The following is a 12,768-nucleotide window of genomic DNA, read 5'->3' as shown; positions in this document are numbered from 1 at the left end:
TATATTATTATTATTATGATTAAATTTATTTTTTTTTTTTTTAGCATACATATTTTATATAAATAGCTACATTTATATTGCCAGCTTTTATTGCTGATTACTTTTGTGTTAATTTCTAATTATAACATAACTAATATTGAGAAATGTTTGTATTTTGAATTACCTTATATGGCTTAAAACATTTTACTTCTAATTAATAAGCTTAGTTATTATTACTTAAAAATTGTTTACTGCTAAAAATACGTATAAAAAATTATTATATATAATATACACAAAATCAACAGACAAGTTTTTATTTAAATTATACGTAAATTTTGTGACTTGTCTATTTTCCTTATAATGTTTGTGTTTTGTTTTGTCTTGTTTTTTAAATATTGCACATTGTATGAACCAAACAGATATATATATATATATTATAACTATAGTGATATGGATGACTGTGTGTATGTATGAGCGTTTGCATGTGTATGTGTGTGTAACGGCAGTTGCTGTTTTTCTATGCTCGCCAATTTTTGTTGCTTTAAGAAAACAAATTTTAATTATTTAAAGATTTATACATATATACAAGAAACATATTTGATGCATTCGTAAACAAAACCTAAGACAACAAATTAAAAAAAGCAAAAAGCAGCTCAACATTTTAGCTGCAAATTAAATAAATGAAAAAAGAAATCAAATCAAATGCAACATTTTTTTATTATATCTAAAAAGAGCGCTTCATGTGCCAAGACAAATTTGAACAGCGCGCGCATGTCGCTCTGCGAACGTTAACAGACTTGGGCTGGCAGTGGCACTGTTAAAATTACAGTTTTCTGTAATATCGGTGGTCAATGCATCGATATATCGTGCATACACAGCTTAAGAGTTTAAATTTAATTAAGTTTGTGAGGCACAACGGCAAGGAAGAACGGTTGAGACTGTCAAATTAACGATCAGCTGTGGTTTGTTTACGTTTACTGCTCAAACTAAACCGATGTTGTGTATAAGATCGATGCTTTGCTCAACATCGATATCAACAAAAACATCGTTAAAGAATAACATCGTTGGTGGATGCATCGATGTTTTTCACACCACTAGTTCATCAGGCGGTGATTAAAACACAAAAACGCAAACGCAAGGAGGAAAAGCAAAAGTGAATTTCGGAAAAAGCAATATGCAAAATTAACGTACGGTGTGAGCACGTTGTAAGCAGCCGCAGTTGAACACGCCAGCTACAATTTAATAAATAAAATTTATTTATCGAGCGTTGTCGCGTTTATATATGTGTGTGTGTGTGGTGTGCGTGTGTGTGTGAGTGTGTGCGAGCGGTGTAGGTGTGATACGGATGCGTAACTAAAGCTTAAATAACGGAGAGTGATAGAGTGAGAGAGAGGCGAAGCGAGGCGCGAGTTGGAAGTTAAGCTGTGCTAATATTGCGGAAAGTAAAAGTGTTTGCCGCTGCCCCTCCCGCTGCCCTGACTCGAACAAACACTGCGGCTTCATATATATACATACATGCATACATACATGTGCATGTATGAATGTAAATTGCATGTTGGTGTGTGCGCGCGCGAATGAAAAGAAGTTGCAAAAATATATAAAAGTTACGCAAAAAATAGCAAACATAATATAAACAACTACAGTTGTAGCAGCAGCAGCAGCAGCAGTGGTGCTGTTGTTGTCGTCGAACCGGCCGCCGCACAACAACAACAACACCAGCAGCAGCAGCAGCAGCAATAATATCAACAACAATGAGCGAGAACAACGGCAGTTTAACAGCCGCAAATGGACCGCGCGTCGTTACCATTTACAAGACAGAAACGGGCTTTGGTTTCAATGTGCGCGGTCAGGTGTCAGAGGGTGGACAATTGCGATCTATCAATGGCGAGCTCTATGCACCGTTACAACATGTTAGCGCCGTGCTGGAAAACGGGGCCGCTGAGAAGGCGGGCATTAAAAAAGGCGATCGCATACTCGAAGTGTAAGTAACCAACCCCCCCCCCCCTCACTAACTAACTCACTCACTCACTCAGTCATGTTAATGCGATGTTATGTTACAGCCGCTAAGCTAAGCTAACAGAGCAAGCGAGCGAGCGGCAGAGCGAGGGAGTAAGTCTAACTGCAGAGCTTAGCATTTGCTGTAATCAATAATGTGTGATAGAGAGGGTTGTTAGTGAACTTTGGCGTTTCTAATAGGCCTAATTGTTTAGTTTGTTAAGTCCACACACACAGACACACACACACGCTGTGCAGGACTTGAAAGTTTTGTGTGTAAAAGCGAAAGCATTAACAACAGTCTCACTCTCTCTCTCGCTCTATCTAAGTCCATCAATCAAAACACGTTTGTCTATAATTTATAATTGAGTTTATGTTGTGTTTTGCGCTCTATTGATAACCTTTATGCCGGGCTGGGGTGGGCTGGGCACATGCAAAATTGGAAAATCACAGACGAATTTGCTAACAAAATTTTGTGCATTTTTCACACTTTTTGCCTTTTGCAGCAGCAGCTGGGAATGCAAATGCTATATAAATATATAATGCACATGCTATTTACTTTGCTCAGCTTTTGATTATCTACTGCAGGCAGACAAACAATTGTATAAGGTATATGTATTTTGCTAAGATTTATAATTGATAAATATGCCTAATTTGTTTACTTTGCATTGCTATCACTTTAGCATTTTTGCAAGCGCTTATAATGGGGCGTTAACTTGAATTTTAAATTGCCAAAAGAATTGCGCAAATTGCTGTCAATCGAAATTTCAATTCAAGCGCATTGTTTAATAAACTTCCATAAGCGAATCAATTGTTTTCATTTCATTTAATTAACAAGCATTTTAAATTTTGCTCTCTCTCTCTCTCGCTCTCTCTCTCGCTCTCTTAAACGCTTTATTCTCTTATCACAACGCAATGTGTTTTGTTGCACGTTATTTCCTTCATATCCGCTTGCTTATCAGCACTTTACACACTCCCTGAGCGATTTCAATTTATTTATCTACATTTACGAAAATGGAATTATTCATACAAGTTTTTTTTTTTAATGTTTATTCAACTAAATGCTTGTGGCAATAATTGCTGTAGATATCCAAGCAGCTGCCCAAAGCGACTGCCAGTCGTTGTTTTTGTTGTTGCCACTCTCAGCTCTTGTAGCTTTAGTTCGGTTGACCACAAGGTTGCGGCACTGTTGCATAAACTGCCGTTGCAACGCACACAGTAGGGATCATTGGCGCTGCATTCGGGCACATCGGCAGCGCAGCCACGTACAGTGTACACCAGCTGCAAGCGACTGAGCACAGTGCTCACGCATAGCTCGGTTGGGGAGCTACAGTTGCTTATGTTCATTGCGCTGGGCTGCAACATGGCAGCACAGTCGTCGCCCTGTTCCTGTGAATTGCAGCGATAACAGCTGCGTATTGAATTTCGGTTGCAAGCATCGCCGCTGCGGCAGAGCTGACACGCCTCTCCCGCTCTAGGCTCATAGCTGGCATCAGCGCAGCCACGACGTATAAGCGTGTCTAGAAAAAATCGGCAAAAGTTGTTTAATATACGCCACAAATGGTTGTTATCGATATAATCGATATTTGTGAACTTGCTATCAAATACAGTCAATTACAATATCGAACACTCACTTAAAGCAGAGATTATAAAATTATTTAATGTAATGTTGTGATAACTATCGATAACATGTATGCACAGCTTATTTAAAGCAAAGTTTAGAGAATTATGCTATTCTATTTTATGCAAATTAATCTTCGCTTTAAGTCTGCTGTGCAGTTGCTATCGATATAATCGATAGTAAATTCGTTTGTTATGAATTCTTGAATAGTTTGATAAATTTGCCAAACCTAAATATATAAAATACAGTCAATAACAATACCGAAAGCTAACTTTAAGCAACGTTTATAGAACTATTATATGCCATAATGCTTTATAGCTATCGATAACATGTGTGCAAAGTAAATTTAATGCAAAGTTTTTTAGATTATGTTATTCTATTTTATAGAATTAACCTACAGTCTATTGTTATCGAAATAATCGATAGTAAATTCTTCTTTAGTTCAATGAACTTGCCTAAGCTAAAGATATTAATAACAATATTAAAAGCTCACTTTATGCAAAGATTATAGAATTATTATATGCTGCAATAACTATGGATAACTAATCTACACTCTCACGCTTAGTTGGACTCACCCTAACCTTTCTCGCAGGAATAACAGCTCGTAGTGCCTGGAGCGCACTGCTCGGCACTGAGAGCGATGCCACGACGGCAATTATCAATGTTGCTGCTAGTTGAATTGCAAACCGCACAGGCAATATCCTGGCACTGAGTATTGCAATTCTCGCCATAGCACTCGTGCAGCTCGCCAGTGGGAAAGAAGCCCATGGTGGTGGAGCAGCCACGTTGCAGCACCTCAGTTTGTTTATTAATATGCGTATAGCAGCGTTCCTTATGCCCAATCATGAATTTGTTAACGCATTCCGAGACGGTGGCATTGCTCAAAGCGCACTCAGTGCCACCAACAGCAGCAGCAGCAGCAGCTTGTTGCTGCCGCAGGCATTGGGGATTGGGATTGTTGCGCATATGCATGCAACTTAGACAACGCGCCTCCTCGATGGTGCGATTGCTGTTGCAGCCATTGTAGTTGCACTTGAGGCACACATGCGGACATGTGGCAGGCAGATCGGTGTGCTCGCAGCCGCGCTGCGTGTTGCTGATGTGCAAAATGTTGGTATAGCAACGATCCTCGGCGCTATAGACAGGACATGGCAGCAGCAGCTGCGGCCGCTCGCTGACGTCAATGCAGCTGGCGCCGTTGCACTGATAGCAGCGCAGTCGGTTCACAGGATAAACGAGCCGGTTGCACAGACTTGTGTTGCAACGCTCGCAGGGCGCGGCACAGTAGCCGTTGGGATAGAGTCGCCCCAGGCAGCCGCGACGCGTTAGGCCCGCTGTTATCGATGTGACGCACTCGTCCTGCGCCGCCTGGCACTCCTCCACTTCCAGCTGCTGTCCTGGCCGCGTCGCGCACTCGGCGTCCTCCGCCGAATCGCATGCATAGCACTCCAGGCTCAACGCTATTACCGTTAGCTGCACAAGCAGCACAATTGTTGTTAATATTAATGTTTGTGCCACTTTCTGCATCTTTCAGTTTCGCTCGACGCGAGTTTACTGTGCGCTCTTTAATTCAACTCGCTGCGCTTTGTTTAGCACTTTGACAAGTGGACTGGCTCGAGATTAGATTAGATGACGCGAATTCTCCCCAAGTGGCTTTGATCGTCTTGATATATGCGGTCAGCTGTTTGTTAGCCTAGCCTGATTATCTTTCGACTTGAAGTGCCAGTGGCAGCAGCAGCAGCAAATGCACTTTGGCTTGTTTATTTTGAAATGCTTATAAAAAAAAGCGAAAAACTTATCAACTAGTTATGCAAATGTATATAGCAGAGCTTTCTGACTGTATGAGCTTGAAGATTTTGCAGACTATATGACCTAGAGCCATAACATTTGTTATTTAAATAATTCTATATATGTAGCTTACTCCTAAATATTTGAATATATATAAATGAAGTCGATTGAGCAATTTCTGTCTGTATGAGCATTAAGAACTCGCAGACTACTAGAGCTATAGCCATCAAATTTGGTATATATATACTTCTATATATGTAACATACAACTAAATAATTGAATATATATAAATGCATTCGTTTGAGCAATTTCTGTCTGTATGAGCATTAAGAACTCGCAGACTATAAAAGCTAAAGCTATCAAATTTTGTATATATATACTTCTATATATGTAGCTTAATCCTAAATATTTGAATATATATAAATGAAGCCGATTGAGCAATTTCTGTCTGTATGAGCATTAAGAACTCGCAGACTACAAGAGCTATAGCCATCAAATTTGTTATATAAATACTTCTATATCTGTAGCATACTCTTGTTATGAATTTCCTTCAACTCGCTCACAAATCGTAGAAATCCTTAGTGTTGTGTTTAAAAAAGACATTTATTTATTTTGCTTTGCTTTTATTTATCTAATTTCATTGTAACTTTTATGATTACAAGCATTTCGCTTGTTGTTTCTAAGTAAATTTATTAGCTAAAATATTATTTGCAATGTATGCTAAATATAAAGCAAAAAATCACGTAAAGTAAACATTGTTGCTACTATGGCTTTGTTGTTAAATACGCTTGCCAATTTTGAAATAAAATTTGCTGCTGTTGCCGCTCGCTCTTCTTCTTCTGCTGCTGCTGCTGCTGCTGTTGGGGGGATTAGTGTGGTTTTTTTTATAGACACACTGCACTTGCCACTGAAACTATTGACATTGCTGCTCTATAGCCTCTAGCTTTTGTTTTCTACATTTTTGCTGCGTAGGTTGCATTGACAATCAATGGGGATTATAAAAACTATTTGCTGTTTCTTTTGTGTGCTCTTCACTTTGCATGCGCTTTGTATTTGCTTCGTGGGCTTAACGCTGGACTTCTGGCCACAAGTTGTGGTCAAAACTTACACGCCTAAGTCTAAAAATATTCGTGTTTTGTTTTGTTTCTTTTTAGTCTGAGCTAAAATTAAACAAGACTAATTTTATTTGCTGTTTGTTTTATGCTTCGCTCTCTTAAGCTATTTATTGCTATTTTTATTATTACAGTTTTCTTGCTCTTGCCCCAAGCACCACCCCCACCCCCACCCCCTGCGCTTTAAGCCAATAATCAATAGATGTACGTCATTGTCGTTTGCTTGATTTGAACTTGTCCATGTCCGTCCAGTTGACTAAATTGCTTGACTCTAGCATTATTATAATTTTTTTCTTTTTATTTATGTATTTGTGGCCCTTGTTGAAGCTTTCTTGTTTAATCAAGCAAAGTTCGTGCTTTTGTTTAACTTGTCTGTAAGCTGCTTAAACGCAAGCTGGAGCCTTTCAATTCAATCGAACATCAATCGACTTACAACTCGTTAATAAGCTTACAGACATTTAGCAATCAACTCCAGTTGGTTTTAGCACTTGAATTGAATTTGGAAAATTGTACAAGTCTTAAAGAAATTAATACCTTAGCTTAGTTAGAAATATTTAGGCCAAGCTCAGGCCAATCAGAATGTCCAGCAGGACAAATTGCTGTTGAAAATTGTGAGCAGTGAAGGTTGAAAATTAAATTGAGAGCGCTAGTGGTAATTTAGCATTTTTTTTTTGTATAAACAAATAAAACGTAAATGGGCGTTTGTTGTTTACTTTTGCTTGTGGCTGAATTTTGGCTGCGCTACAAAATTGTTAAATCTATTGAATTGTATACATAAAGATTTTTAATTGTTTATGCTTTATGCAATTACTAGCACGTGTTGGTTATTGTTTTAAGCTTTGTTTATTTATTTGCTTTGCAATCTTATTTAAATAGTCAGTCAATGAAAATAATAATTATTTGCTGCTGTGCAAATATTTGAAACACTCTTTTGATTTGTAATCCCTACGCTCGCATTTTAATTTACCTTTGCATAGAAATTGTTTTTGCACATGTTAAAAATAAATCAACAATTGTTAGTTGAGCTTATCAGCTTTGCTAACCAGTCAGAGTGCTTAGTGGGTGGGTGGGCTGGTGGGCCTGGTGGGCGGTTGGGTGTGCATAATTCAAGGAATTGCAGCTCGTTAGCGTAGCACTGAGATTAAAATTAAAGCGCATTGCTGATTGAGTTGAGTTCAGTTGAATTGAGTGAAATACAAACAACAAAAATGCAAGGCAAATAATTGAATTTATATTTCATAATAAATATGCAAATAATCCATGCAACCCTTTTAACGAATTAATTAGTGCATAACAACTGAAATTAAAATTAATCTATAACAATCAAAGATTACACAATGCGGTTTAATATAAAATAAATTAAATCGTATTTTTATGCACATGCATACATTATAGTTATTGCATTTAACATGCATAATTTATTAGTTAATAAAGCATTAATAATTAATGCTGAAATGTGAGGCATATTTCTGACTCTCTGAGGCGAATGCGTCAGCAACGAAATCACAGTAAAGCGATAGCTTGCAATTTATATTTATTTGCCCGTTTTGTTTTTCGTGTCAAGCCGGAAAGACACTTGAGGCAACAGCAACAATAACAACAACAACAACAACAATGTCTAAGAAGTAAAGTTATTGCAACTCCCAGCCCCAAACCGTTGCTGTTTACGCAGGTTAAAGTCAATTCAATTCAATTTATAACATTGAGCAGCTCGAATCAACTCAACTGGCAGCTCAACTGTTATTTTCCTTTTCCCTGAGGCACCTTAAATGCATTTTTTCAATTGAAACTTTCAGCTTTTTGTTCAGCAATTGTTTGTGTTTGCTGCTTACTGCAAAATTAAACCAGCACTTGTTTATATAGTGTGTGTGTATGTGTGTGTGTATATACTATATGTGCAGGTACGATCAATCTGTCAGCTTTAAGTAATCAAAAGGCATTTGTTGTTTGCATTTGATTTAAGTTCTTTGGCAATTTATGGCTCATTTGTTTTTGTGCATTATAGCAACGCCTATTTTCTATGAAAATTGATAAAGAATTACAGTGAAAACTGCCAATTCGTTCAAATAGATATATACTGCAAATAAAATATTCAAAATTTAAAGCATTAAGCTAAAAAGCAGCTGCTATGATTATATGCCTAACTATATTTATTAGTTTAGTAGCTTTTACTGTAATGTTATCGATAGTATCGATATATACGCTAAATTAAATTATTAAACATTTGAAGCATTACAGTAAAAACTGTTATAAATATTCTGCTAACTATATTAATTAGCTTTTACTGTGATGTTATCGATAGCATCGATATATACGCTAAATTGAATATTAAGCATTACAGTAAAAACTATTGTACTATTGCTAAAATTATTTTTGCTCACTCCTATTTTGATTTTAACGATAGTCTCGATTAAAATAAATATTTAATTACTTGTGCTGTTCACTGAAGGCTGCTTTGGATTTATAAATATAAATGCAGCTTTTTGAAGAGCTCTTGAGTCTATTGACAGTTCAACAACTTGTTTGTTTATCATAAACAAATTCAACTTGACCCGAATCCTCATATCTGTATCTCTCTCTCTCTCTGTGTCTATCTCTGCTTATCAGCAAAGTGGTCAAGCTCAGTTCCAGTTTGAGTGCAACTTTGTTGTCGCCTCTTCGCTGTTTATTGTTTATTAAATTTAGCATTTAGCTGCAGTCCGAGTTTATTAACAGTCATGCTACCTTTTCATGGCGTGCAGTTTGCACAATTGAGCGCCTTGGAGCGTCGCTGCCAGCGGTGCCTAGCAATTAATAATTAAATTAATTAATTTTTATTTTCTCACTCTGCTTCTTTCTCTTGCAGCAATGGGGTTAGCGTGGAGGGCGCCACACACAAGCAGGTGGTGGATCTGATTAAGTCGGGCGGGGACTGCTTGACGCTTACGGTGATATCGGTTACGCAGCAGGAGGCCGACAGACTGGAGCCGCAGGAGGATCAAAGCGGCTACTCCTACATCGATTACTCCGACAAACGTTCGCTGCCCATAAGGTGAGCAGCAGCAGCTTTTCTTAAATTCGATGCACTAATCCATTGCTCTCGCTTCAATTGCAGCATACCCGACTATACGATAATGAATCGTAATGGCGAGCGCTATATAGTCTTCAATATACACATGGCTGGGCGGCAGCTTTGTTCGCGTCGCTATCGCGAGTTTGCCAATTTGCATTCGTCGCTGCGCAAGGAGTTCAGCGGCTTCAATTTTCCCAAGCTGCCGGGCAAGTGGCCATTTCAGCTGAGCGAGCAGCAGCTGGACACGCGACGCCGCGGACTGGAGCAGTATTTGGAGAAGGTGTGTGCGGTGCGTGTGATAGCCGAAAGCGATGCGGTGCAGGATTTTCTAACAGACAACGAGGACGATGTATCCGCCTCGCCGGTGGACATCAAAGTGATGCTGCCAGACCATGAGGTCACTAGCGTATCGGTAAAGAAATCATCCAATGCGCAGGTCGTCTGGGAGATTCTGGTGCAGCGCGCCAATCTTACCGCCTATACGCAACAATATTTCTATCTATTCGAAATTGTCGAATACAATTTCGAGCGCAAGCTGCAGCCGCATGAGATACCACATCAGCTGTATGTGCAGAACTATAGCACCGCCTCATCCACATGCCTTTGCGTGCGCCGCTGGCTGTTCTCGGTGCCCAAGGAGCTGACACTGCCCGAGGGCGAGCAGGCGTCGCGTTTCATCTTCTATCAGTCCGTGGACGAAGTGAATCGCGGCAATATACGCGCCGATGGGCGACTCTACGAGCTGAAGGCACTGCAGGATGCTAAAAAGGCAAACGACTATTTGGCGCTGGCGCGCACACTGCCAGGCTATGGTGATGTCGTCTTTCCACACTGCTCCTGTGATAGTCGCAAGGAGGGTCACGTTGTACCCGCCGTGGGTGCGTTCAAAAAAATTATAATTGTTATTAAAACAGTTGTATTAATATTTCATTTATTGCTTGCCCAGGCATGAAGAGCTTTCGACTGCACGCCTGCCGTGAGGATGGCAGCTTGGAGGCGCAAATGGTGGAGCTTACATGGGATAGCATAACGCGCTCTGAGAGCGATGAGGAGTCCATGTCCTTTTGCTTTCAATACAATCGTCCAGATAAGCCAGCACGTTGGGTCAAAGTCTATACGCCATATGTAAATATATATTTCAATATTTGTTATACTAATTGTTTACTAATTTATTTATTTTTATTGCAGCACGCATTTCTTGCAGACTGCTTTGATCGCATCATGGAGGAGCGCAAATGGGAGGATAGCGGCGACTAAGCTGGCAACTTTTTAATGGAAATAATGCATCACAAGCAAAACACAAACATTCTCTACCAACAACAACACAACACAACACTTGAGCAATTTCAATTTAGAACACATTTTTTGATATACGCGCGCCATATTTGTTTTTTTTTTTTTTTTATTAGCATAGTTTAAGTCACAAAGTGTGAAAGGCCAACAAAACTTAGAGACACACAGCAAATGAAAAGCGAAACAAAGCTCATTATTATAAACATTGTATAACGTTGACAAAGATCGTTTCAAAATTATATATATATTCTATTGCACTACACATAGTTATAGAGATAGCGATCATATTAGAAAGGGACAGCAGTGAAAAGGCACCAATTTAGTAGAGCGATGATTCTCATACATATATTATTATATATACACACACACATACACAGTTAAGCAATTATGCAATACATACATACACATTTGAAGAACGCATATATATTATTTATTTATATACTTTATTTTTTTGTGGTCTAAGCATATGTAAAAAGTCAATTTACAATTGAAAAATTGAACACTGATAAATTAACTTGTAGCAATCTATACAAAAGAATAAAATTAAAATAATGCAATGTTGAAATTATAAACGAAAAGTAAATATAAATTTTGTAATTGAAAACTATAAGCAGTCATACATATATTAAAGTTATGCAAGAGCGCGAGCGAGAGCGAGCAACTTGCCACACATCGCTCAGCAGTCGCTTGAGTTGAGTTGTGTTGTGAGACGCTTGTTGGCTTGAGCGTGCTTTAATGTTATTAATACACATTACCATAAAAAAAATATGTAAGCTTAAGACTCATTTAGCAACAAAAACAAAATTTATTACATTAATCAATGAAATTCGCAGTCATATTTGTATAAATGAAAATTTAAATTTAAAATTATGTAACAAACATGCAACAGATTTAAACACACACACATACACGTATTTATATATACATATATATATTGAACACATGTATATTTACATTTATCAACGATGCAAGTGACGTCTGCTTGTGATATTTACAATTTACATAATTATTATGATTACCGCTTCGATAATTATGATTTTTTTATTTAATATTTTTTTTTGCTCGTAATGTTATTTATTATATGTCTGTATTACACACACACACTCACACACACACACACATACACACGCATATTGTATATTGTACTTGCACAGAAAAAGAAAAAAATCCGAAAATTCAAAATTATAAAAAAAAAATAGCAAACAAATTGTTTAGACGCTGCATACTTTGGCCATTTAATTTGTAATTTCTATGTGTACATATACGTTATATACGTTATACAAAAAATTCTATATATAATATAAAGCTGCTTTGGATTATGTTTTTTTTTTTTATATATTTCTTAGCGCAGCGTTTGCAAGAAAATCAACATAAGCAACTATCAAATAAATAGCATAAACAAATTTGTATTTATATATACAACAACAACAACAACATTATATATTTGTACGCTTTAGTAAAACAAAAATATGATAAAAAAAAAAACTCAAGCAAATTAAACAAACACATTCCTTTAATAACTTAAAAGCAAGCAAGCAAACAAAAATTAAAGTATCAAAATTTTTTCTATATGCAATGCATAAAGTTCAAACAAATTTTAAAACAATGCAGAAATAAATACAAAATTAAAAACGAAGCAAATGTTAAGCGCAAGCGCATAGACTTAAGTAAATTAACTAAATAAAATAATAAAACGAAACTACTGAAAGGCAAGAATAAAACGTAAATAAATACAACATGCTTAGCAAAGCGGATTAAACAAAAGTAATAAGCAAATAAATTAACAATTTCTTAAAAATCAAAATCAAAAGGAAGTAAAAAATAAAATTGAACTTTTCCCCTTTTCACAACAAAAACACAAAAGCAATTAACGCTGTTTCAACTGAAAAGCCTTATGATTTTTGTAAAAACTATAATTTTTGTATGAT

General features: G+C 37.2%; 2 protein-coding genes across 3 annotated transcripts; one reads left to right on the top strand and one right to left on the bottom strand.

Annotated features, from left to right (window-relative positions):
* Positions 1 to 1,670: 1,670 nt before the first annotated feature.
* On the top strand, positions 1,671 to 11,253 carry LOC108607142 (sorting nexin-27). 2 transcript variants are annotated; one of them, XM_017997784.2, is made up of 5 exons: positions 1,671 to 1,960; positions 9,341 to 9,526; positions 9,590 to 10,425; positions 10,494 to 10,672; positions 10,736 to 11,253. In XM_017997784.2, exons 1-5 carry the CDS (start codon positions 1,731 to 1,733, stop codon positions 10,802 to 10,804), a joined length of 1,500 nt encoding a protein of 499 aa, XP_017853273.2. In that variant the 5' UTR covers positions 1,671 to 1,730; the 3' UTR covers positions 10,805 to 11,253. The 2 variants fall into 2 exon arrangements, with proteins under 2 accessions (XP_017853273.2, XP_033150325.1); XM_033294434.1 differs by lacking the exon at positions 1,671 to 1,960 and adding an exon at positions 9,202 to 9,274.
* On the bottom strand, positions 3,004 to 5,139 carry LOC108607143. The gene is made up of 2 exons (XM_017997785.1): positions 4,177 to 5,139; positions 3,004 to 3,494 (listed from the first exon to the last, which is right to left on the bottom strand). Exons 1-2 carry the CDS (start codon positions 5,120 to 5,122, stop codon positions 3,028 to 3,030), a joined length of 1,413 nt encoding a protein of 470 aa, XP_017853274.1. The 5' UTR covers positions 5,123 to 5,139; the 3' UTR covers positions 3,004 to 3,027.
* Positions 11,254 to 12,768: the final 1,515 nt, after the last annotated feature.

The sequence above is a fragment of the Drosophila busckii genome, chromosome X (assembly GCF_011750605.1).
Source record: "Drosophila busckii strain San Diego stock center, stock number 13000-0081.31 chromosome X, ASM1175060v1, whole genome shotgun sequence".
NCBI lineage: Eukaryota > Metazoa > Arthropoda > Insecta > Diptera > Drosophilidae > Drosophila > Drosophila busckii.
The sequence above is the reverse complement of the archived record's forward strand: the minus strand, read 5'-3'. Positions and strand labels throughout refer to the sequence as shown.